The 26,965-nt window shown below is 52.4% G+C and overlaps 1 protein-coding gene across 2 annotated transcripts in view; it reads right to left on the bottom strand.

Moving 5' to 3' along the window:
• B4GALT3 (beta-1,4-galactosyltransferase 3) overlaps positions 1-26,965 on the bottom strand; it is a 41,291-nt gene that overhangs the window by 6,799 nt on the left and 7,527 nt on the right. The window contains exons 1-5 of one of the 2 annotated variants that reach the window (XM_075330201.1): positions 20,178-20,267; positions 7,577-7,838; positions 4,961-5,196; positions 4,692-4,882; positions 4,313-4,435 (exon numbers count right to left, since the gene is read on the bottom strand). In XM_075330201.1, the coding sequence (XP_075186316.1) occupies positions 4,313-4,435; positions 4,692-4,882; positions 4,961-5,196; positions 7,577-7,832 (806 nt within the window). In that variant the 5' untranslated portion in view covers positions 7,833-7,838; positions 20,178-20,267. Of the gene's footprint in view, positions 1-4,312; positions 4,436-4,691; positions 4,883-4,960; positions 5,197-7,576; positions 7,839-20,177; positions 20,268-26,965 lie in introns of those variants that run through there. The other variant, XM_075330200.1, reaches the window with a different exon arrangement.

The raw sequence follows: 26,965 nt of genomic DNA, 5'->3' as shown, positions 1-26,965 counted from the left end.
CGAGAGAGGAAAGGAGAGAACGAGACAGCGAGAGAGGAAAGGAGAGAACGAGACAGCGAGAGAGGAAAGGAGAGAACGAGAGAGGAAAGGAGAGAACGAGACAGCAAGAGAGGAAAGGAGAGAATGAGACAGCAAGAGAGGAAAGGAGAGAACGAGAGAGCGAGAGAGGAAAGGAGAGAACGAGAGAGCGAGAGAGGAAAGGAGAGAACGAGACAGCGAGAGAGGAAAGGAGAGAACGAGACAGCGAGAGGAAAGGAGAGAACGAGACAGCGAGAGGAAAGGAGAGAACGAGACAGCGAGAGAGGAAAGGAGAGAACGAGACAGCAAGAGGAAAGGAGAGAACGAGACAGCGAGAGAGGAAAGGAGAGAACGAGACAGCGAGAGAGGAAAGGAGAGAACGAGACAGCGAGAGAGGAAAGGAGAGAACGAGACAGCGAGAGAGGAAAGGAGAGAACGAGACAGCGAGAGAGGAAAGGAGAGAACGAGACAGCGAGAGAGGAAAGGAGAGAACGAGACAGCGAGAGAGGAAAGGAGAGAACGAGACAGCGAGAGAGGAAAGGAGAGAACGAGACAGCGAGAGAGGAAAGGAGAGAACGAGACAGCGAGAGAGGAAAGGAGAGAACGAGACAGCGAGAGAGGAAAGGAGAGAACGAGACAGCGAGAGAGGAAAGGAGAGAACGAGAGAGGAAAGGAGAGAACGAGACAGCAAGAGAGGAAAGGAGAGAATGAGACAGCAAGAGAGGAAAGGAGAGAACGAGAGAGCGAGAGAGGAAAGGAGAGAACGAGAGAGCGAGAGAGGAAAGGAGAGAACGAGACAGCGAGAGAGGAAAGGAGAGAACGAGACAGCGAGAGGAAAGGAGAGAACGAGACAGCGAGAGGAAAGGAGAGAACGAGACAGCGAGAGAGGAAAGGAGAGAACGAGACAGCAAGAGGAAAGGAGAGAACGAGACAGCGAGAGAGGAAAGGAGAGAACGAGACAGCGAGAGAGGAAAGGAGAGAACGAGACAGCGAGAGAGGAAAGGAGAGAACGAGACAGCGAGAGAGGAAAGGAGAGAACGAGACAGCGAGAGAGGAAAGGAGAGAACGAGACAGCGAGAGAGGAAAGGAGAGAACGAGACAGCGAGAGAGGAAAGGAGAGAACGAGACAGCGAGAGAGGAAAGGAGAGAACGAGACAGCGAGAGAGGAAAGGAGAGAACGAGACAGCGAGAGAGGAAAGGAGAGAACGAGACAGCGAGAGAGGAAAGGAGAGAACGAGACAGCGAGAGAGGAAAGGAGAGAACGAGACAGCGAGAGAGGAAAGGAGAGAACGAGACAGCGAGAGAGGAAAGGAGAGAACGAGACAGCAAGAGGAAAGGAGAGAACGAGAGAGGAAAGGAGAGAACGAGACAGCAAGAGAGGAAAGGAGAGAACGAGACAGCAAGAGAGGAAAGGAGAGAACAAGACAGCGAGAGAGGAAAGGAGAGAACGAGAGAGGAAAGGAGAGAACGAGACAGCGAGAGAGGAAAGGAGAGAACGAGACAGCGAGAGGAAAAGAGAGAACGAGACCGCGAGAGAGAACAAGACAGCGAGAGGAAACGAGACAGCGAGAGGAAACGAGAGAACGAGAGAGGAAAGGAGAGAACGAGACAGCGAGAGGAAAAGAGAGAACGAGAGAGGAAAGGAGAGAACAAGACAGAGAGAGAAAAGGAGAGAACGAGACAGCGAGAGAAAAGGAGAGAACGAGAGAGCGAGAGAGGAAAGGAGAGAACAAGACAGAGAGAGAAAAGGAGAGAACGAGACAGCAAGAGAAAAGGAGAGAACGAGACAGCAAGAGGAAAGGAGAGAACGAGACAGCGAGAGAGGTAAGGAGAGAACGAGACAGCGAGAGAGGTAAGGAGAGAACGAGACAGCGAGAGGAAAAGAGAGAACGAGACAGCGAGAGAGGAAAGGAGAGAACGAGACAGCGAGAGAGGAAAGGAGAGAACGAGACAGCGAGAGAGGAAAGGAGAGAACGAGACAGCGAGAGAGGAAAGGAGAGAACGAGACAGCGAGAGGAAAAGAGAGAACGAGACAGCGAGAGGAAAAGAGAGAACGAGACAGCGAGAGGAAAAGAGAGAACGAGACAGCGAGAGGAAAAGAGAGAACGAGACAGCGAGAGGAAAAGAGAGAACGAGACAGCGAGAGAGGAAAGGAGAGAACGAGACAGCGAGAGAGGAAAGGAGAGAACGAGACAGCGAGAGAGGAAAGGAGAGAACGAGACAGCGAGAGAGGTAAGGAGAGAACGAGACAGCGAGAGAGGTAAGGAGAGAACGAGACAGCGAGAGAGGTAAGGAGAGAACGAGACAGCGAGAGAGGTAAGGAGAGAACGAGACAGCGAGAGGAAAAGAGAGAACGAGACAGCGAGAGAGGAAAGGAGAGAACGAGACAGCGAGAGAGGAAAGGAGAGAACGAGACAGCGAGAGAGGAAAGGAGAGGACGAGACAGCGAGAGAGGAAAGGAGAGAACGAGACAGCGAGAGAGGAAAGGAGAGAACGAGACAGCGAGAGAGGTAAGGAGAGAACGAGACAGCGAGAGAGGTAAGGAGAGAACGAGACAGCGAGAGAGGTAAGGAGAGAACGAGACAGCGAGAGAGGAAAGGAGAGAACGAGACAGCGAGAGAGGAAAGGAGAGAACGAGACAGCGAGAGAGGAAAGGAGAGAACGAGACAGCGAGAGAGGAAAGGAGAGAACGAGACAGCGAGAGAGGTAAGGAGAGAACGAGACAGCGAGAGAGGTAAGGAGAGAACGAGACAGCGAGAGGAAAAGAGAGAACGAGACAGCGAGAGAGGAAAGGAGAGAACGAGACAGCGAGAGAGGAAAGGAGAGAACGAGACAGCGAGAGAGGAAAGGAGAGAACGAGACAGCGAGAGAGGAAAGGAGAGAACGAGACAGCGAGAGAGGAAAGGAGAGAACGAGACAGCGAGAGAGGAAAGGAGAGAACGAGACAGCGAGAGGAAAAGAGAGAACGAGACAGCGAGAGAGGAAAGGAGAGAACGAGACAGCGAGAGAGGAAAGGAGAGAACGAGACAGCGAGAGAGGAAAGGAGAGAACGAGACAGCGAGAGAGGAAAGGAGAGAACGAGACAGCGAGAGAGGAAAGGAGAGAACGAGACAGCGAGAGAGGAAAGGAGAGAACGAGACAGCGAGAGAGGAAAGGAGAGAACGAGACAGCGAGAGAGGAAAGGAGAGAACGAGACAGCGAGAGAGGAAAGGAGAGAACGAGACAGCAAGAGGAAAGGAGAGAACGAGACAGCAAGAGGAAAGGAGAGAACGAGACAGCAAGAGGAAAGGAGAGAACGAGACAGCAAGAGGAAAGGAGAGAACGAGACAGCGAGAGAGGAAAGGAGAGAACGAGACAGCGAGAGAGGAAAGGAGAGAACGAGACAGCGAGAGAGGAAAGGAGAGAACGAGACAGCGAGAGGAAAAGAGAGAACGAGACAGCGAGAGAGGAAAGGAGAGAACGAGACAGCGAGAGAGGAAAGGAGAGAACGAGACAGCAAGAGAGGAAAGGAGAGAACGAGACAGCGAGAAAGACAGAGCAAGAGTAACTACAGTGCAGCGTGGATATTTTGGTGGTGAGACACTTGAATACATCACTTTGAAAGCAACTCACTTCATTAAAACAGTCCCAAAAAAGCCCCACGTGGAGCCAAGCTTGTGATTCGGAGGTAAAGCCGAAAATGTCTCCTAAGTTTGATATCATGAGGAAGATTAAATCTCTACGTGATAATACAAGAAGCCAAGAGATAATACATATTAACCCTTACGATCACCGCACTGTGGAGATCCCCTTCTTATTTCCTATTTGGTAATAACTTATATGTAAATCAATGTGGAACCGCGATGGGTGCGAACATGATGCCTGCACATGCCAATATTGTTATGGCATCCTTGGAGGAGGATTTTGTCTATGTACCCCACCATTTCTGACATGTCTTGGGGTTGTGAAGGTATATAGAAAACATCCTTCTCCTCTGACATAGTTTCAAAGCCCAATTATATGAATATCTGAATCAACTTGACAAGGATATAAAATTTCCATTGGCTTATCTAAAAGCGATCATGTTATGGTCATTACCATATAGTCAGTATCTTCGTGTTACACATATTGCGAGGGATGACATCTTAAAGGATTGTCTCACCAAGATGACTGACAAATTTCAAAATAGGGGCTATCCTGAGGCATAATACATACTTGTAGGGTGAAAGCCTGTACACACTACTTTACCAATATTCTAGACCCTCGGAAGAGAATATTACACAATATGATAAGATACTCTGATGTGTGCGCCTACCTGGTGGCGATATCATCGTCCTCGCCTCCCCACCCCCAGTACTCATTGGGGAAGCCATTCATCTTCATGTATTGTTCAGGGGTTAGAGCGGACACTCCCCCAAAATACTGTGGATACGGGAGGCTGTGGGGTGAAGCAGATGATGAATATGGGGCTGATATCAGGGTAGAGGTGGTGATGTAGTCAGTGCAGATGGCAGAGCAGCGCACTTATCCACACCCCTCACCCTACCAATGATTACATCCGTACCTCCCCCGGAGCAGCACAGCATGGATATGCTCGGAAGACATGCAGCCACTATTAGTCTCAAGACAAACTCTAAAGGAAGCCTCATATCAAATTCAACAAGCGCCCCTCCGGAGTTGGCCGCGCTCCTCACCTGTAGCTAAACTTGTTCATGGCGATGGAGGCATGCTTGGGGCTCCAGGGGTCACATACATACAGGTTGTGGTCATTCTCCGGGACCAGATCCACATCATGGAGGAAGAGGCAGTCCCAGTCCTCATCCTTCATGGCCTCCTTCACCCCAACGTTAAGGAGCTTAGCCCGATTGAAGGTTGAGTTCCCGGACTACAAAACAAGGGGGATGTGAGGCGCGAGGCACAAAAACACGGAACGTTGGAGGAACGCGAAAGCGGGAGCTCCTACCTGGTGTATGATGTAGATGCCATACTGGAGCTGCTGGCGCTGCAAGAACGGGTGCAGGTAGTAGAGCAGGTGCCGCAGGTGCTTCTCCCGGTTCCGGTGAGGGATGATCACAGCGGTTTTATGTCGCGACTCACAGTTCGGTGGTTGGTACCTCCCACCCACTGTCACCAAGGGATTCTTCTCCTGTATCCGTCGGGAGCTGGGAACCCGACTAAAGGTGACGGTTATAGGACCCACTGGGGGGAAACACCATCAACTCATGTACACACGGGCAGTATAGTAGTTATATTCTTGTATATAGGGGGCAGTATTATAGCAGTTATATTCTTGTACATAGGGGGCAGTATTATAGTAGTTATATTCCTGTACATAGGGGCAGTATTATAGTAGTTATATTCTTGTATATAGGGGCAGTATTATAGTAGTTATATTCCTGTACATAGGGGCAGTATTATAGTAGTTATATTCTTGTACATAGGGGCAGTATTATAGTAGTTATATTCTTGTACATAGGGGCAGTATTATAGTAGTTATATTCTTGTACATAAGGGCAGTATTATAGTAGTTATATTCTTGTACATAGGGGCAGTATTATAGTAGTTATATTCTTGTACATAGTGGGCAGCATTATAGTAGTTATATTCTTGTACATAGGGGCAGTATTATAGTAGTTATATTCTTGTACATAGGGGCAGTATTATAGTAGTTATATTCTTGTACATAGGGGGCAGTATTATAGTAGTTATATTCTTGTACATAGGGGCAGTATTATAGTAGTTATATTCTTGTACATAGGGGGCAGTATTATAGTAGTTATATTCTTGTACATAGAGGCAGTATTATAGTAGTTATATTCTTGTACATAGGGGGCAGTATTATAGTAGTTATATTCTTTTATATAGGAGCAGTATTGTAGTAGTTCTATTCTTGTACATAGGGGCAGTATTATAGTAGTTATATTATTGTATATAGGGGCAGTATTATAGTAGTTATATTTTTGTACATAGGAGCAGTATTATAGTAGTTATATTCTTGTACATAGGGGGCAGTATTATAGTAGCTATATTCTTGTACATAGGGGGCAGTATTATAGTAGTTATATTCTTGTACATAGGGGGCAGTATTATAGTAGTTATATTCTTTTACACAGGGGGCAGTATTATAGTAGTTTTATTCTTGTACATAGGGGGCAGTATTATAGTAGTTATATTCTTTTACACAGGGGGCAGTATTATAGTAGTTTTATTCTTGTACATAGGGGGCAGTATTATAGTAGTTATATTCTTGTACATAAGGGGCAGTATTATAGTAGATATATTCTTGTACATAGGAGCAGTATTATAGTAGTTATATTCTTGTACATAGGAGCAGTATTATAGTAGTTATATTCTTGTACATAGGAGCAGTATTATAGCAGTTATATTCTTGTACATAGGAGCAGTATTATAGTAGTTATATTATCGTACATAGGAGCAGTATTATAGTAGTTATATTCTTGTACATAGGAGCAGTATTATAGTAGTTATATTCTTGTACATAGGGGCAGTATTATAGTAGTTATATTCTTTTACATAGGGGGCAGTATTATAGTAGTTATATTCTTTTACATAGGGGGCAGTATTATAGTAGTTATATTCTTTTACATAGGGGGCAGTATTATAGTAGTTATATTCTTTTACATAGGGGGCAGTATTATAGTAGTTATATTCTTTTACATAGGGGGCAGTATTATAGTAGTTATATTCTTTTACATAGGGGGCAGTATTATAGTAGTTATATTCTTGTACTTGGAGCAGTATTATAGTATTTATATTCTTTTACATAGGGGCAGTATTATAGTAGTTATATTCTTGTATATAGGGGCAGTATTATAGTAGTTATATTCTTGTATATAGGGGCAGTATTATAGTAGTTATATTCTTTTACATAGGGGGCAGTATTATAGTAGTTATATTCTTGTACTTGGAGCAGTATTATAGTATTTATATTCTTTTACATAGGGGCAGTATTATAGTAGTTATATTCTTGTATATAGGGGCAGTATTATAGTAGTTATATTCTTGTATATAGGGGCAGTATTATAGTAGTTATATTCTTTTACATAGGGGGCAGTATTATAGTAGTTATATTCTTGTACATAAGGGGCAGTATTATAGTAGATATATTCTTGTATATAGGGGCAGTATTATAGTAGTTATATTCTTGTACATAGGGGCAGTATTATAGTAGTTATATTCTTTTACATAGGGGGCAGTATTATAGTAGTTATATTCTTGTACTTGGAGCAGTATTATAGTATTTATATTCTTTTACATAGGGGGCAGTATTATAGTAGTTATATTCTTGTATATAGGGGCAGTATTATAGTAGTTATATTCTTTTACATAGGGGGCAGTATTATAGTAGTTATATTCTTTTACATAGGGGGCAGTATTATAGTAGTTATATTCTTATACATAGGGGGCAGTATTATAGTATTTATATTCTTTTACATAGGGGCAGTATTATAGTAGTTATATTCTTGTACATAGGGGGCAGTATTATAGCAGTTATATTCCTTTCTCTAGGGGCAGTATTATAGCAGTTATATTGTAGGTGTAGATTTCTGTTACTCACACAAGTATGGTGATTTTTCGGGGCACCATGGCAGTAGTCCTCCCGCGTGTGTCCTGGGGTGGTGTGTGGATTGCAGGCGGGTGAGGTTGGTGTACACATCGTGGGTTCGGGTATAGTCAAATGTTGGCTCTGAAGATCGTCCAAAGATGGATGCCAGGCTGCGCAGACCACCGAATGAGAAATACACCATGAAAGCAAATTGGAAGCCGATCAGCATGGCCAGCGTGCAGGGTCGCTCCAGGACACGGCGGATCATATTCCTCTACAGGACACAGACATGAAGCAGAGCGCACTGATATCAGCACAATACACACACTTTACTGACACATTTATGGATTGCAACAGCATTACCACCTGGCGGCAATATTTACTGACGGATTATATAGCATTGCGCAACATGGAGAGAAGGAGCAGGATCCACAGCTGACGACTCCGGAGGTGAGCGGCATTAACCCCTAATTATACTGTACAGGAAGTGGTGGGGAAAGGTAAGAGGTTCTGCAGCAGCTGAGGTCAAAACCGACCATGTCTAAGAGTGACAGACCCCGCACTACACATGGAGGACAGGTAGAGAGTGACAGACCCCACACTACACATGGAGGACAGGTAGAGAGTGACAGACCCCGCACTACACATGGAGGACAGGTAGAGAGCGACAGACCCCACACTACACATGGAGGACAGGTAGAGAGTGACAGACCCCACACTACACATGGAGGACAGGTAGAGAGCGACAGACCCCGCACTACACATGGAGGACAGGTAGAGAGCGACAGACCCCGCACTACACATGGAGGACAGGTAGAGAGTGACAGACCCCACACTACACATGGAGGACAGGTAGAGAGTGACAGACCCCACACTACACATGGAGGACAGGTAGAGAGTGACAGACCCCGCACTACACATGGAGGACAGGTAGAGAGTGACAGACCCCACACTACACATGGAGGACAGGTAGAGAGTGACAGACCCCGCACTACACATGGAGGACAGGTAGAGAGCGACAGACCCCACACTACACATGGAGGACAGGTAGAGAGTGACAGACCCCACACTACACATGGAGGACAGGTAGAGAGTGACAGACCCCACACTACACATGGAGGACAGGTAGAGAGCGACAGACCCCACACTACACATGGAGGACAGGTAGAGAGCGACAGACCCCGCACTACACATGGAGGACAGGTAGAGAGTGACAGACCCCACACTACACATGGAGGACAGGTAGAGAGTGACAGACCCCACACTACACATGGAGGACAGGTAGAGAGTGACAGACCCCACAGTGCACATGGAGGACAGGTAGAGAGTGACAGACCCCACACTACACATGGAGGACAGGTAGAGAGCGACAGATCCCACACTACACATGGAGGACAGGTAGAGAGTGACAGACCCCGCACTACACATGGAGGAGAGGTAGAGAGTGACAGACCCCGCACTACACATGGAGGAGAGGTAGAGAGTGACAGACCCCACACTACACATGGAGGACAGGTAGAGAGTGACAGACCCCGCACTACACATGGAGGAGAGGTAGAGAGTGACAGACCCCGCACTACACATGGAGGAGAGGTAGAGAGTGACAGACCCCGCACTACACATGGAGGAGAGGTAGAGAGTGACAGACCCCGCACTACACATGGAGGACAGGTAGAGAGTGACAGACCCCGCACTACACATGGAGGAGAGGTAGAGAGTGACAGACCCCGCACTACACATGGAGGAGAGGTAGAGAGTGACAGACCCCACACTACACATGGAGGACAGGTAGAGAGTGACAGACCCCACAGTGCACATGGAGGACAGGTAGAGAGTGACAGACCCCACAGTGCACATGGAGGACAGGTAGAGAGTGACAGACTCCACACTACACATGGAGGAGAGGTAGAGAGTGACAGACCCCACACTACACATGGAGGACAGGTAGAGAGTGACAGACCCCACAGTGCACATGGAGGACAGGTAGAGAGTGACAGACCCCACAGTGCACATGGAGGACAGGTAGAGAGTGACAGACTCCACACTACACATGGAGGAGAGGTAGAGAGTGACAGACCCCACACTACACATGGAGGACAGGTAGAGAGTGACAGACTCCACACTACACATGGAGGAGAGGTAGAGAGTGACAGACCCCGCACTACACATGGAGGACAGGTAGAGAGTGACAGACCCCACAGTGCACATGGAGGACAGGGAGAGAGCGACAGACCCCACACTACACATGGAGGACAGGTAGAGAGTGACAGACCCCACAGTGCACATGGAGGACAGGTAGAGAGTGACAGACCCCACACTACACATGGAGGACAGGTAGAGAGTGACAGACCCCACAGTGCACATGGAGGACAGGGAGAGAGCGACAGACCCCACACTACACATGGAGGACAGGTAGAGAGTGACAGACCCCGCACTACACATGGAGGACAGGTAGAGAGTGACAGACCCCGCACTACACATGGAGGACAGGTAGAGAGTGACAGACCCCGCACTACACATGGAGGACAGGTAGAGAGTGACAGACCCCACAGTGCACATGGAGGACAGGGAGAGAGCGACAGATCCCACACTACACATGGAGGACAGGGAGAGAGCGACAGACCCCGCACTACACATGGAGGACAGGTAGAGAGTGACAGACCCCACACTACACATGGAGGACAGGTAGAGAGTGACAGATCCCACACTACACATGGAGGACAGGTAGAGAGTGACCGACCCTGCACTACACATGGAGGACAGGTAGAGAGCGACAGACCCCACACTACATATGGAGGACAGGTAGAGAGTGACCGACCCCACACTACACATGGAGGACAGGTAGAGAGTGACCGACCCCACACTACACATGGAGGACAGGTAGAGAGTGACAGACCCCACACTACACATGGAGGACAGGTAGAGAGTGACAGACCCCACACTACACATGGAGGACAGGTAGAGAGCGACAGACCCCACACTACACATGGAGGACAGGTAGAGAGTGACAGATCCCACACTACACATGGAGGACAGGTAGAGAGTGACAGACCCCACACTACACATGGAGGACAGGTAGAGAGCGACAGACCCCACACTACATATGGAGGACAGGTAGAGAGTGACCGACCCCACACTACACATGGAGGACAGGTAGAGAGTGACCGACCCCACACTACACATGGAGGACAGGTAGAGAGTGACAGACCCCACACTACACATGGAGGACAGGTAGAGAGTGACAGACCCCACACTACACATGGAGGACAGGTAGAGAGCGACAGACCCCACACTACACATGGAGGACAGGTAGAGAGTGACAGATCCCACACTACACATGGAGGACAGGTAGAGAGTGACAGACCCCACACTACACATGGAGGACAGGTAGAGAGCGACAGACCCCACACTACATATGGAGGACAGGTAGAGAGTGACAGATCCCGCACTACACATGGAGGACAGGTAGAGAGGGACAGACCCCACACTACACATGGAGGACAGGTAGAGAGTGACAGACCCCACAGTGCACATGGAGGACAGGTAGAGAGTGACAGACCCCGCACTACACATGGAGGACAGGTAGAGAGTGACAGACCCCGCACTACACATGGAGGACAGGTAGAGAGCGACAGACCCCGCACTACACATGGAGGACAGGTAGAGAGCGACAGACCCCGCACTACACATGGAGGAATGGAGGACAGGTAGAGAGCGACAGACCCCGCACTACACATGGAGGACAGGTAGAGAGTGACAGACCCCGCACTACACATGGAGGACAGGTAGAGAGCGACAGACCCCACACTACACATGGAGGACAGGTAGAGAGTGACAGACCCCACACTACACATGGAGGACAGGTAGAGAGTGACAGACCCCACACTACACATGGAGGACAGGTAGAGAGTGACAGACCCCGCACTACACATGGAGGACAGGTAGAGAGTGACAGACCCCGCACTACACATGGAGGACAGGTAGAGAGTGACAGACCCCACACTACACATGGAGGACAGGTAGAGAGTGACAGACCCCAAACTACACATGAAGGACAGGTAGAGAGTGACAGACCCCGCACTACACATGGAGGACAGGTAGAGAGTGACAGACCCCGCACTACACATGGAGGACAGGTAGAGAGTGACAGACCCCGCACTACACATGGAGGACAGGTAGAGAGTGACAGACCCCGCACTACACATGGAGGACAGGTAGAGAGCGACAGACCCCACACTACACATGGAGGGCAAGTAGAGAGCGACAGACCCCGCACTACACATGGAGGACAGGTAGAGAGTGACAGACCCCGCACTACACATGGAGGACAGGTAGAGAGTGACAGACCCCACACTACACATGGAGGACAGGTAGAGAGCGACAGACCCCACACTACACATGGAGGACAGGTAGAGAGCGACAGACCCCGCACTACACATGGAGGACAGGTAGAGAGTGACAGACCCCACACTACACATGGAGGACAGGTAGAGAGTGACAGACCCCGCACTACACATGGAGGACAGGTAGAGAGTGACAGACCCCACACTACACATGGAGGAGAGGTAGAGAGTGACAGACCCCGCACTACACATGGAGGACAGGTAGAGAGCGACAGACCCCACACTACATATGGAGGACAGGTAGAGAGTGACCGACCCCACACTACACATGGAGGACAGGTAGAGAGTGACCGACCCCACACTACACATGGAGGACAGGTAGAGAGTGACAGACCCCGCACTACACATGGAGGACAGGTAGAGAGTGACAGACCCCGAACTACACATGGAGGAGAGGTAGAGAGTGACAGACCCCACACTACACATGGAGGACAGGTAGAGAGCGACAGACCCCGCACTACACATGGAGGACAGGTAGAGAGTGACAGATCCCACACTACACATGGAGGACAGGTAGAGAGTGACAGATCCCACACTACACATGGAGGACAGGTAGAGAGCGACAGACCCCACACTACACATGGAGGACAGGTAGAGAGTGACAGACCCCACAGTGCACATGGAGGACAGGTAGAGAGTGACAGACCCCACACTACACATGGAGGACAGGTAGAGAGTGACAGACTCCACACTACACATGGAGGAGAGGTAGAGAGTGACAGACCCCACACTACACATGGAGGACAGGTAGAGAGTGACAGACCCCACAGTGCACATGGAGGACAGGTAGAGAGTGACAGACCCCACAGTGCACATGGAGGACAGGTAGAGAGTGACAGACTCCACACTACACATGGAGGAGAGGTAGAGAGTGACAGACCCCACACTACACATGGAGGACAGGTAGAGAGTGACAGACTCCACACTACACATGGAGGAGAGGTAGAGAGTGACAGACCCCACACTACATATGGAGGACAGGTAGAGAGCGACAGACCCCGCACTACACATGGAGGACAGGTAGAGAGTGACAGATCCCACACTACACATGGAGGACAGGTAGAGAGTGACAGATCCCACACTACACATGGAGGACAGGTAGAGAGCGACAGACCCCGCACTACACATGGAGGACAGGTAGAGAGTGACAGACCCCGCACTACACATGGAGGACAGGTAGAGAGCGACAGACCCAGCACTACACATGGAGGACAGGTAGAGAGTGACAGACCCAGGTATAGCGCCTGGATGCTATAACATAGGATGTGACAAGCGGGGACAGTAATGACCGGGAAACTAACATCTGTGCCTGATAATAGAGAGCAATAGACGACTACATGAACCTGTGCAGTAAAAATACTCTGGATTTGAGGATCCAAAATCATCCATCAGCCCCAATCACGAGATCAGAACACGCTGCATTGGAAACAGTCAGCATGACAGGCGGCTCCACATGAACATTCACAGTTGCCATGGAAACAGAGGAGCTTCTACAGCGCCAATTAGGGGCTGGAAAGCAAGATAGCCCCATTAACCCTTTGCTTACTCCACTCCAAAGTGGAACTGAAAATGTAAAAGATCCGTATTAAAAAGCATCCACGAGACGTGTCCGGAGGCAGAACGCCAAGCCACAAAGTGACCACGAGACGTGTCCGGAGGCAGAACGCCGAGCCACAAAGTGACCATGAGACGCGTCCGGAGGCAGAACACCACAAAGTGACCACGAGACGCGTCCGGAGGCAGAACGCCACAAAGTGACCACGAGACGCGTCCGGAGGCAGAACGCCACAAAGTGACCACGAGACATGTCCAGAGGCAGAACACCACAAAGTGACCATGAGACATGTCCGGAGGCAGAACGCCACAAAGTGACCACGAGACGTGTCCGGAGGCAGAACGCCACAAAGTGACCACGAGACATGTCCAGAGGCAGAACACCACAAAGTGACCACGAGACGTGTCCGGAGGCAGAACACCACAAAGTGACCATGAGACGTGTCCGGAGGCAGAACGCTGAGCCACAAAGTGACCACGAGACGTGTCCGGAGGCAGAACGCCACAAAGTGACCACGAGACATGTCCGGAGGCAGAACACCACAAAGTGACCATGAGACGTGTCCGGAGGCAGAACGCTGAGCCACAAAGTGACCACGAGACGTGTCCGGAGGCAGAACGCCACAAAGTGACCACGAGACGTGTCCGGAGGCAGAACGCTGAGCCACAAAGTGACCACGAGACGTGTCCGGAGGCAGAACGCCACAAAGTGACCACGAGACGTGTCCGGAGGCAGAACGCTGAGCCACAAAGTGACCACGAGACGTGTCCGGAGGCAGAACGCCACAAAGTGACCACGAGACGTGTCCGGAGGCAGAACGCTGAGCCACAAAGTGACCGGGAGACGCAAAAAAGAAACAAAAATATAAAAACAGCAGCAAAAAATGAGCGAGTGACCGAGCCGCACTCATCTGCTCCAGAATCCAGAGGTCCGGTCACAGGACGGCGCCAAAACCAGAAGAACAAGTGTGAAGAACAAAAAGCACAGCTAGGAAGGGACTTGCTCACAAAAGGGGAGGGGGATTTGGCTTTTGGGTGAAATTTCTTCTTGAAGGACGGCCCTCGGGTCATTGAGGTTCTGGGGTACAGAGGTGTGAGCCATCATTTCAGCTTAGTGTGAATCCACCTTCATCAGTGACCAGCACCCAGCGTGGAGGACGCCTGTGCCAGGAGGTCAGGGACCTCGCAGGTTGTCCATGAAGCAGACCACGCTGATGTAAACAGCTTTGAAGGTCTGACGTGACACTTTGGGGCCTCTCACCTCCATTAAATGTGCCTGGAGTGGTGTGGCATTCATTGTCCATCTCTAAAGGGCATTGTTCAGAATGAATGGTCATCAGCCTGGGATGCGGCCACTTCTCTGCCTTTCTGTGAGTCCTCCAGTCTCTCTGTGTCTATGTACAACCTGACAGTGACACTCTGAGCTCAGTGGCCAACTCATTGCCTTTCAGGGAGTCCTCCAGTCTCTCTGTGTCTATGTACAACCTGACAGTGACACTCTGAGCTCAGTGGCCACTTCTCTGCCTTTCAGGGAGTCCTCCAGTCTCTCTGTGTATATGTACAACCTGACAGTGACACTCTGAGCTCAGTGGCCACTTCTCTGCCTTTCTGGGAGTCCTCCAGTCTCTCTGTGTCTATGTACAACCTGACAGTGACACTCTGAGCTCAGTGGCCACTTCTCTGCCTTTCTGGGAGTCCTCCAGTCTCTCTGTGTCTATGTACAACCTGACAGTGACACTCTGAGCTCAGTGGCCACTTCTCTGCCTTTCTGTGAGTCCTCCAGTCTCTCTGTGTCTATGTACAACCTGACAGTGACACTCTGAGCTCAGTGGCCAACTCATTGCCTTTCTGTGACTGTTCCAGTCTCTCTGTAGCTCTGTACAACCTGCTGGTGACACTCTGTGACAACTCAGTGGCTAATTCTGTCTGAAAAACATCCTGCTCGAAGCCTCACAATGGCGAGGTGGTCCATATCAATTGTTAGGTGTCATCTTGGTCTCATGATGTCAAAATGTGAACAGCGTGATAAGAAGGACTGAAAATACCAATTCTAATGGACCCCACAATGTATTGGGCGATTCATGGATGAAACACCTGTTGTGAATCTCGCCATTAGGCTCCTTGTGAGAGAACAGCAAATTGTGCAAAAAGTCCCGAAACACTGAACAGTTGGACATGTGCATTCAGAGGTTTGGACAAGGTCATATTAAGGTCACCTTGAAAGGTTCGAGGGCATTTTAGGATGGTCCTGAATTTTTCCCTGAAAGCCGAATATCCCGAACGTTTTGGAAATAAAAAAAAACAAACAAAAAAAAACAAAACGCTAAAATAATGCAATAAAAGTTGAATCCCCCTAGTAAAGCAATAAAGAAAAAAAATAAACAAAAAACAATAAAAAATAATTATATTTTAGTTTTAGTATATTATATTAGTTTTATATATTTTAACATTCAGATATTTTGTTTATACCGTTTTTTATATAATATATATATATATATATATATATATATATAAATAAATAAAAAAAAAACAGTATAAACAAAATATCTGAATGTTAAAATATATAAAACTAATAACAAAAAAGTGCTACAGTAGCAAAAATTAATCAAAATATAAGTGTAAATATTAAGAAAAAACCCCAAAACAATTAGTATAAAAACAAAAATGACTAGCAGTAATGACATAACTAAAAAATAGAGAAAAGAAAGGTTAAATATTAAATATAAAACAAATAACAATAGTAAAAAAAAGATTCAAGATAGGATCATAAATATAAGGAAAAAAAGAAACAATTTGCAGGAAAAATATGAAAAACAACAAAGATGAAATATAGAAAAAAAAATAGTAAAAGAAAAAAAAATATAAAATCAAATGAGTAACAAAAAAAAAAAAAAAAAGTAAGTGGAAAAGGCATAAATGCAATGTTGTATTGTAGAGTGATGCCACGGCTCCCCATGGTCCCTGCACCCTCCCATCATTACATGGGGTCTATATTTTGGTGTTTTGCATAGCTCCACCGTACGCCTTGGTGATGTACGCTGCCATACTCGCCACTGCATTGGGATATGATGCTGCTGCCCAGGAGAGCTCAGTGGGGCAGGTGCTGTGCTGTGGGGCAGATGCTGCGCTGTGGGGCAGATGCTGCGCTGTGGGGCAGATGCTGCGCTGTGGGGCAGATGCTGCGCTGTGGGGGCAGATGCTGTGCTGTGGGGCAGATGCTGTGCTGTGGGGCAGATGCTGTGCTGTGGGGCAGATGCTGTGCTATGGGCTGATGCTGTGGTGTGGGGGCAGATGCTGTGCTGTGGGGGCAGATGCTGTGCGGCAGATGCTGTGCTATGGGCAGATGTTGTGCTGTGGGGGCAGATGTTGTGCTGTGGGGGCAGATGCTGTGCTGTGGGGGCAGATGCTGTGCTGTGGGGGCAGATGCTGTGCTGTGGGGGCAGATGCTGTGCTGTGGGGCAGATGCTGTGCTATGGGGGCAGATGCTGTGCTATGGGGCAGATGCTGTGCTGTGGGGCAGATGCTGCGCTGTGGCGCTGATGCTGCGCTGTGGCGCTGATGCTGCGCTATGGGGCAGATGCTGTGGGGCAGATGCTGTGCTGTGGGGCAGATGCTGTGCTGTGGGGGCAGATGCTGTGCTGTGGGGCTGATGCTGTGCTGTGGGGCTGATGCTGTGCTGTGGGGCTGATGCTGTGCTGTGGGGCTGATGCTGTGCTGTGGGGCAGATGCTGTGCTATGGGGCAGATGCTGTGCTATGGGGCTGATGCTGTGCTATGGGGCAGATGCTGCGCTGTGGGGCTGATGCTGCGCTGTGGGGCAGATGCTGCGCTGTGGGGCTGATGCTGTGCTGTGGGGGCAGATGCTGTGCTATGGGGCTGATGCTGTGCTGTGGGGCAGATGCTGTGCTGTGGGGCAGATGCTGTGCTGTGGGCTGATGCTGTGGTGTGGGGGCAGATGCTGTGCTGTGGGGGCAGATGCTGTGCGGCAGATGCTGTGCTATGGGCAGATGTTGTGCTGTGGGGGCAGATGTTGTGCTGTGGGGGCAGATGCTGTGCTGTGGGGGCAGATGCTGTGCTGTGGGGGCAGATGCTGTGCTGTGGGGGCAGATGCTGTGCTGTGGGGGCAGATGCTGTGCTGTGGGGCAGATGCTGTGCTGTGGGGCAGATGCTGTGCTATGGGCTGATGCTGTGGTGTGGGGGCAGATGCTGTGCTGTGGGGGCAGATGCTGTGCGGCAGATGCTGTGCTATGGGCAGATGTTGTGCTGTGGGGGCAGATGCTGTGCTGTGGGGGCAGATGCTGTGCTGTGGGGGCAGATGCTGTGCTGTGGGGGCAGATGCTGTGCTGTGGGGCAGATGCTGTGCTATGGGGGCAGATGCTGTGCTATGGGGCAGATGCTGTGCTGTGGGGCAGATGCTGTGCTATGGGCTGATGCTGTGGTGTGGGGGCAGATGCTGTGCTGTGGGGGCAGATGCTGTGCGGCAGATGCTGTGCTATGGGCAGATGTTGTGCTGTGGGGGCAGATGTTGTGCTGTGGGGGCAGACGCTGTGCTGTGGGGGCAGATGCTGTGCTGTGGGGGCAGATGCTGTGCTGTGGGGCAGATGCTGTGCTATGGGGGCAGATGCTGTGCTATGGGGCAGATGCTGTGCTGTGGGGCAGATGCTGCGCTGTGGGGCTGATGCTGCGCTGTGGGGCTGATGCTGCGCTATGGGGCAGATGCTGCGCTGTGGGGCAGATGCTGCGCTGTGGGGCAGATGCTGCGCTGTGGGGCTGATGCTGCGCTGTGGGGCTGATGCTGCGCTATGGGGCTGATGCTGCGCTATGGGGCAGATGCTGCGCTGTGGGGCTGATGCTGTGCTGTGGGGCTGATGCTGTGCTGTGGGGCTGATGCTGTGCTATGGGGCTGATGCTGTGGGGCAGATGCTGCGCTGTGGGGCTGATGCTGCGCTGTGGGGCAGATGCTGCGCTGTGGGGCAGATGCTGCGCTGTGGGGCTGATGCTGCGCTGTGGGGCTGATGCTGCGCTGTGGGGCAGATGCTGCGCTGTGGGGCAGATGCTGTGCTGTGGGGCAGATGCTGTGCTGTGGGGCAGATGCTGTGCTGTGGGGGCAGATGCTGTGCTATGGGGCTGATGCTGTGGGGCAGATGCTGTGCTGTGGGGCAGATGCTGTGCTGTGGGGGCTGATGCTGTGCTGTGGGGGCAGATGCTGTGCTGTGGGGCTGATGCTGTGCTGTGGGGCTGATGCTGTGCTGTGGGGCTGATGCTGTGCTGTGGGGCAGATGCTGTGCTATGGGGCAGATGCTGTGCTATGGGGCTGATGCTGTGCTATGGGGCTGATGCTGTGCTATGGGGCAGATGCTGCGCTGTGGGGCTGATGCTGCGCTGTGGGGCAGATGCTGTGCTGTGGGGCTGATGCTGTGCTGTGGGGGCAGATGCTGTGCTATGGGGCTGATGCTGTGCTGTGGGGCAGATGCTATGCTGTGGGGCAGATGCTGTGCTATGGGGCAGATGCTGTGCTGTGGGGGCAGATGCTGTGCTGTGGGGCAGATGCTGTGCTGTGGGGCTGATGCTTTGCTGTGGGGCTGATGCTGTGCTGTGGGGCAGATGCTGTGCTGTGGGGCAGATGCTGTGCTGTGGGGCTGATGCTGTGCTGTGGGGCAGATGTTGTGCTGTGGGGGCAGATGCTGTGCTGTGGGGCAGATGTTGTGCTGTGGGGCTGATGCTTTGCTGTGGGGCTGATGCTGTGCTGTGGGGCAGATGTTGTGCTGTGGGGGCAGATGCTGTGCTATGGGGCAGATGCTGTGCTGTGGGGGCAGATGCTGTGCTGTGGGGCAGATGTTGTGCTGTGGGGCTGATGCTTTGCTGTGGGGCTGATGCTGTGCTGTGGGGCAGATGCTGTGCTGTGGGGCAGATGCTGTGCTATGGGGCAGATGCTGTGCTGTGGGGGCAGATGCTGTGCTGTGGGGGCAGATGCTGTGCTGTGGGGCTGATGCTTTGCTGTGGGGCTGATGCTGTGCTGTGGGGCAGATGCTGTGCTGTGGGGCAGATGCTGTGCTATGGGGCTGATGCTGTGCTGTGGGGCTGATGCTGTGCTGTGGGGCTGATGCTGTGCTGTGGGGCTGATGCTGTGGGGCTGATGCTGTGCTGTGGGGCTGATGCTTTGCTGTGGGGCTGATGCTTTGCTGTGGGGCTGATGCTTTGCTGTGGGGCAGATGCTGTGCTATGGGGCTAGATGCTGTGCTGTGGGGCAGAAGCTGTGCTATGGGGCTAGATGCTGTGCTATGGGGCAGATGTTGTGCTGTGGGGCTGATGCTGTGCTGTGGGGCTGATGCTGTGCTGTGGGGCTGATGCTGTGCTGTGGGGCTGATGCTGTGCTATGGGGCTAGATGCTGTGCTATGGGGCAGATGTTGTGCTGTGGGGCTGATGCTGTGCTGTGGGGCTGATGCTGTGCTGTGGGGCTGATGCTGTGCTGTGGGGCTGATGCTGTGGGGCTGATGCTGTGCTGTAGAGCAGATGCTGTGCTATGGGGCAGAAGCTGTGCTATGGGGCAGAAGCTGTGCTGTGGGGCAGAAGCTGTGCTGTGGGGCAGAAGCTGTGCTGTGGGGCAGAAGCTGTGCTGTGGGGGCAGATGCTGTGCTGTGGGGGCAGACACTCACCTGCAGATCTTCAGCGCTGGGAGCAGCAGCAGCAGAACGCCTCTGTCATGGCCCCGCTGTCTCCCCTCCCTTCCTCTTTGCTTTCTGCTTGCCCCTCCCCCGCCATCCTCTCCTCTTCTCCTCCTCCTGTTTCCCCAAACCCCAGCCGCTGCACGCATGCCCGCCCCCCTGTCCCCCCCTGGGCCGCGGGCGGGGCCCTGCTGCTGGGATGTGGGCAGTCGCCGGCTCTCACCTGGCCGCTCAGGTGCGGGGCTGCCCCTGTTTGTTTTTTGGCTCAATTTACAAATTCCTCGGAGTTGACGACGCGAAGGAGCAAACAGGAGAGGACAGGCGAGGAGAGGAGAAGACAGGAGAGGACAGGAGAAGACAGGAGAGGACAGGCAGGGATCAGGAGCCGGCGCCGTCTGCCTCCGGCATCAGCGACCGTTCAATCGGTGAAAGCCGTCGCTCACAACCCACCAATCTCCCCTCCGATGATCTGGCCCCCAAGGCGAGAGGGAGGGGGTCATATCCCCACATACCAGGCCGGGAGGGGGTCATATCCCCACATACCAGGCCGGGAGGGGGTCATATCCCCACATATCAGGCCGGGAGGGGGTCATATCCCCACATACCAGGCCGGGAGGGGGTCATATCCCCACATATCAGGCCGGGAGGGGGTCATATCCCCACATACCAGGCCGGGAGGGGGTCATATCCCCACATACCAGGCCGGGAGGGGGTCAGATCCCCACATATCAGGCCGGGAGGGGGTCATATCCCCACATACCAGGCCGGGAGGGGGTCATATCCCCACATATCAGGCCGGGAGGGGGTCATATCCCCACATATCAGGCCGGCAGGGGGTCATATCCCCACATACCAGGCCGGCAGGGGGTCATATCCCCACATATCAGGCCGGGAGGGGGTCATATCCCCACATACCAGGCCGGGAGGGGGTCATATCCCCACATATCAGGCCGGGAGGGGGTCATATCCCCACATACCAGGCCGGGAGGGGGTCATATCCCCACATATCAGGCCGGGAGGGGGTCATATCCCCACATATCAGGCCGGGAGGGGGTTATCTCCCCACATATCAGGCCGGGAGGTGTCTCTGTGGAAGGAAAATAGAAGTTTGAAAAACGGTTTGAAATTGTGAAGTGATGTAAACAAACAAGAAACCGTTTGTTTTCCCCACGCGGCAACTGCCAACTGGGAGGAGCTAAAGTGTACATTTTGGTTAATGCTAATTACATAAAATGTCACCTTAATCATAAACTACACATCCACGTGCACCTCCTCCCACTCCGTATTCTATCACATTTTCTGTGTATGGCCCTTTAAAGGACAAGTGTGGTGGTGTCCGGCGGGTACCCCGGGGTGAGAAATGTGTGGTGGTGTCCGGCGGGTACACCAGGGTGAGAGATGTGTGGTGGGCTCTTCGTGGTGAAGTGACAGCAGGTGGCGCCGTTGTATGGAGGCAGAGAAGAGAGTACACCCTGCGTGAGGCCGGAGTTCCACTTGTGTATGTCTCATGCGAGTCTGGCATCGGTATCACCCGGCACGGCGCACGCTCTCCGGACACGAGCGCCTCAGCGCCATGGAAATACCTGCAGCCGACCGCTCCTGTCCGGAGAGCCTGCGCCGTGCCGGGTGATACCGATGCCAGACTCGCATGAGACATACACAAGTGGAACCGTACCCTAAAAGTGAGAGGCCATCCACGGAGCGCAAAACGGCTGCCACGTTACCACGGCAACTGAGCCCCTGCGACTATAATAAACAGCTAATCCTGTCAATCCCATAAACAATAGAAAGCCAACCCCATTATATCGCTCTGCGGTAACGCGGATTGCCACAGCACGGCCGCATGACAGCGCACAAGTCACGAGTGACAGCGGAGGCGGAGGCAGGACGGGCTATACCTCCAGGCAGGACGGGCTATACCTCCAGGCAGGAGACTAGTATTCTCCATAAATGTGCTAATTATTAACACATATTACTATGAGCAACCACCAACGGGCGGCCGAAATGTGCGCACATGGAAACGAGCGCCGCCCATCACCAGAGATCAGCGGTGACAGAGGACGCCGCCAATCACCAGAGATCAGCAGTGACAGAGGACGCCGCCAATCACCAGAGATCAGCGGTGACAGAGGACGCCGCCAATCACCAGAGATCAGCAGTGACAGAGGACGCCGCCAATCACCAGAGATCAGCGGTGACAGAGGACGCCGCCAATCACCAGAGATCAGCGGTGACAGAGGACGCCGCCAATCACCAGAGATCAGCAGTGACAGAGGACGCCGCCAATCACCAGAGATCAGCAGTGACAGAGGACGCCGCCAATCACCAGAGATCAGCGGTGACAGAGGACGCCGCCAATCACCAGAGATCAGCGGTGACAGAGGACGCCGCCAATCACCAGAGATCAGCAGTGACAGAGGACGCCGCCAATCACCAGAGATCAGCGGTGACAGAGGACGCCGCCAATCACCAGAGATCAGCGGTGACAGAGGACGCCGCCAATCACCAGAGATCAGCAGTGACAGAGGACGCCGCCTATCACCAGAGACCAGCGGTGACAGAGGACACCGCCAATCGCCAGAGACCAGCGGTGACAGAGGACGCCGCCAATCACCAGAGATCAGCGGTGACAGAGGACGCCGCCAATCACCAGAGATCAGCAGTGACAGAGGACGCCGCCTATCACCAGAGATCAGCGGTGACAGAGGACGCCGCCTGTCACCAGAGACCAGCGGTGACAGAGGACACCGCCAATCGCCAGAGACCAGCGGTGACAGAGGACGCCGCCAATCACCAGAGATCAGCGGTGACAGAGGACGCCGCCAATCACCAGAGATCAGCAGTGACAGAGGACGCCGCCAATCACCAGAGATCAGCGGTGACAGAGGACGCCGCCAATCACCAGAGATCAGCAGTGACAGAGGACGCCGCCAATCACCAGAGATCAGCAGTGACAGAGGACGCCGCCTATCACCAGAGACCAGCGGTGACAGAGGACACCGCCAATCACCAGAGACCAGCGGTGACAGAGGACGCCGCCAATCACCAGAGATCAGCAGTGACAGAGGACGCCGCCCATCACCAGAGATCAGCAGTGACAGAGGACGCCGCCTATCACCAGAGATCAGCAGTGACAGAGGACGCCGCCAATCACCAGAGATCAGCAGTGACAGAGGACACCGCCCATCACCAGAGATCAGCGGTGACAGAGGACGCCGCCAATCACCAGAGACCAGCGGTGACAGAGGACGCCGCCAATCACCAGAGATCAGCGGTGACAGAGGACACCGCCCATCACCAGAGATCAGCGGTGACAGAGGACGCCGCCCATCACCAGAGACCAGCGGTGACAGAGGACGCCGCCAATCACCAGAGATCAGCGGTGACAGAGGACGCCGCCAATCACCAGAGATCAGCGGTGACAGAGGACGCCGCCAATCACCAGAGACCAGCAGTGACAGAGGACGCCGCCAATCACCAGAGACCAGCAGTGACAGAGGACGCCGCCAATCACCAGAGACCAGCAGTGACAGAGGACGCCGCCAATCACCAGAGATCAAAATTACAACATTGCACTCTCAAAAGCAAAAAAAATGAGGAATGAACAAGATTTGTTCTTTGCAAAATTCTTGTATTTTTATTTATATTGAAATTATTTCAATATAAATAAAAATACAAGAATTTTGCAAAGAACAAATCTTGTTCATTCCTCATTTTTTTTGCTTTTGAGAGTGCAATGTTGTAATTTTGACTGTAATACTGGACCTTGGTCCTCACATTTGCACCTCAACCTCCTTTACTTGGCCGTGTGCACACCAAATTTCTCCAAAAATATCACCAGAGATCAGCGGTAACAGAGGACGCCGCCAATCACCAGAGATCAGCAGTGACAGAGGACGCCGCCCATCACCAGCGGTGACATAGAGGACGCCGCCAATCACCAGCGGTGACATAGAGGACGCCACCTATCACCAGAGACCAGCGGTGACATCACTGAACACCTCCTATCAATCACCAGAGATCAGCGGTGACACCACTGAGAACACCTCCTATCCATCACCAGAGATCAGCGGTGACATCACTGAGAACACCGCCTATCCATCACCAGAGATCAGCAGTGACATCACTGAGAACACCGCCTATCCATCACCAGAGATCAGCGGTGACATCACTGAGCACACCTATCCATCACCAGAGATCAGCGGTGACATCACTGAGAACACCACCTATCCATCACCAGAGATCAGCGGTGACATCACTGAGAACACCGCCTATCCATCACCAGAGATCAGCAGTGACATCACTGAGAACGCCGCCTATCCATCACCAGAGATCAGCGGTGACATCACTGAGCACACCTCCTATCCATCACCAGAGATCAGCAGTGACATCACTGAGAACACCGCCTATCCATCACCAGAGATCAGCGGTGACATCACTGAGAACACCTCCTATCCATCACCAGAGATCAGCAGTGACATCACTGAGAACACCGCCTATCCATCACCAGAGATCAGCGGTGACATCAGTGAGAACACCGCCTATCCATCACCAGAGATCAGCGGTGACATCAGTGAGAACACCGCCTATCCATCACCAGAGATCAGCTGTGACATCACTGAGAACACCACCTATCCATCACCAGAGATCAGCGGTGACATCAGTGAGAACACCGCCTATCCATCACCAGAGATCAGCGGTGACATCACTGAGAACACCGCCTATCCATCACCAGAGATCAGCGGTGACATCACTGAGAACACCGCCTATCCATCACCAGAGATCAGCGGTGACATCACTGAGAACACCTCCTATGCATCACCAGAGATCAGCGGTGACATCACTGAGAACACCACCTATCCATCACCAGAGATCAGCGGTGACATCACTGAGAACACCACCTATCCATCACCAGAGATCAGCGGTGACATCACTGAGAACACCACCTATCCATCACCAGAGATCAGCGGTGACATCACTGAGAACACCACCTATCCATCACCAGAGATCAGCGGTGACATCACTGAGAACACCGCCTATCCATCACCAGAGATCAGCGGTGACATCACTGAGAACACCGCCTATCCATCACCAGAGATCAGCGGTGACATCACTGAGAACACCTCCTATGCATCACCAGAGATCAGCGGTGACATCACTGAGAACACCACCTATCCATCACCAGAGATCAGCGGTGACATCACTGAGAACACCTCCTATCCATCACCAGAGATCAGCGGTGACATCACTGAGAACGCCGCCTATCCATCACCAGAGATCAGCGGTGACATCACTGAGAACGCCTCCTATCCATCACCAGAGATCAGCGGTGACATCACTGAGAACGCCGCCTATCCATCACCAGAGATCAGCGGTGACATTACTGAGAACACCGCCTATCCATCACCAGAGATCAGCGGTGACATCACTGAGAACGCCTCCTATCCATCACCAGAGATCAGCGGTGACATTACTGAGAACACCGCCTATCCATCACCAGAGATCAGCGGTGACATCACTGAGAACGCCTCCTATCCATCACCAGAGATCAGCGGTGACATCACTGAGAACACCACCTATCCATCACCAGAGATCAGCGGTGACATCACTGAGAACACCACCTATCCATCACCAGAGATCAGCGGTGACATCACTGAGAACACCGCCTATCCATCACCAGAGATCAGCGGTGACATCACTGAGAACACCGCCTATCCATCACCAGAGATCAGCGGTGACATCACTGAGAACACCACCTATCCATCACCAGAGATCAGCGGTGACATCACTGAGAACACCTCCTATCCATCACCAGAGATCAGCGGTGACATCACTGAGAACACCTCCTATCCATCACCAGAGATCAGCGGTGACATCACTGAGAACACCTCCTATCCATCACCAGAGATCAGCGGTGACATCACTGAGAACACCGCCTATGCATCACCAGAGATCAGCGGTGATACTATACGGGAGTCTCTGGGTGCGGGGAGATGTGTACACCGGACGGGGTGTCTGGGGGCGGAAAGCTATATACACCAAATGGCGTCTCTGGGTTCGGGGAGCTGTGTACATCGGATGGGGTCTCTGGGTGCGGGGAGCTGTGTACACCGGATGGGGTCTCTGGGTGCGGGGAGCTGTGTACACCGGATGGGGTCTCTGGGTGCGGGGAGCTGTGTACACCGGATGGGGTCTCTGGGTGCGGGGAGCTGTGTACACCGGATGGGGTCTCTGGGTGCGGGGAGCTGTGTACACCGGATGGGGTCTCTGGGTGCGGGGAGCTGTGTACACCGGATGGGGTCTCTGGGTGCGGGGAGCTGTGTACACCGGATGGGGTCTCTGGGTGCGGGGAGCTGTGTACACCGGATGGGGTCTCTGGGTGCGGGGAGCTGTGTACACTGGTCTCTCTGGGTACGGGGAGCTGTGTACACTGGACGGGTTCTCTGGGTGCGGGGAGCTGCGTACACCGGTGTCCCTGGGTGTGGGGAGCTGTCTACACTGGTGTCCCTGGGTGCGGGGAGCTGTCTACACCGGTGTCCCTGGGTGCGGGGAGCTGTCTACACCGGTGTCCCTGGGTGCGGGGAGCTGTCTACACCGGTGTCCCTGGGTGCGGGGAGCTGTGTACACCGGTGTCCCTGGGTGCGGGGAGCTGTGTACACCGGTGTCCCTGGGTGCGGGGAGCTGTGTACACCGGTGTCCCTGGGTGCGGGGAGCTGTGTACACCGGTGTCCCTGGGTGCGGGGAGCTGTGTACACCGGTGTCCCTGGGTGCGGGGAGCT

The sequence above is a fragment of the Anomaloglossus baeobatrachus genome, chromosome 12, assembly GCF_048569485.1.
Source record: "Anomaloglossus baeobatrachus isolate aAnoBae1 chromosome 12, aAnoBae1.hap1, whole genome shotgun sequence".
NCBI classification, from domain to species: domain Eukaryota; kingdom Metazoa; phylum Chordata; class Amphibia; order Anura; family Aromobatidae; genus Anomaloglossus; species Anomaloglossus baeobatrachus.
The sequence above is the reverse complement of the archived record's forward strand: the minus strand, read 5'-3'. Positions and strand labels throughout refer to the sequence as shown.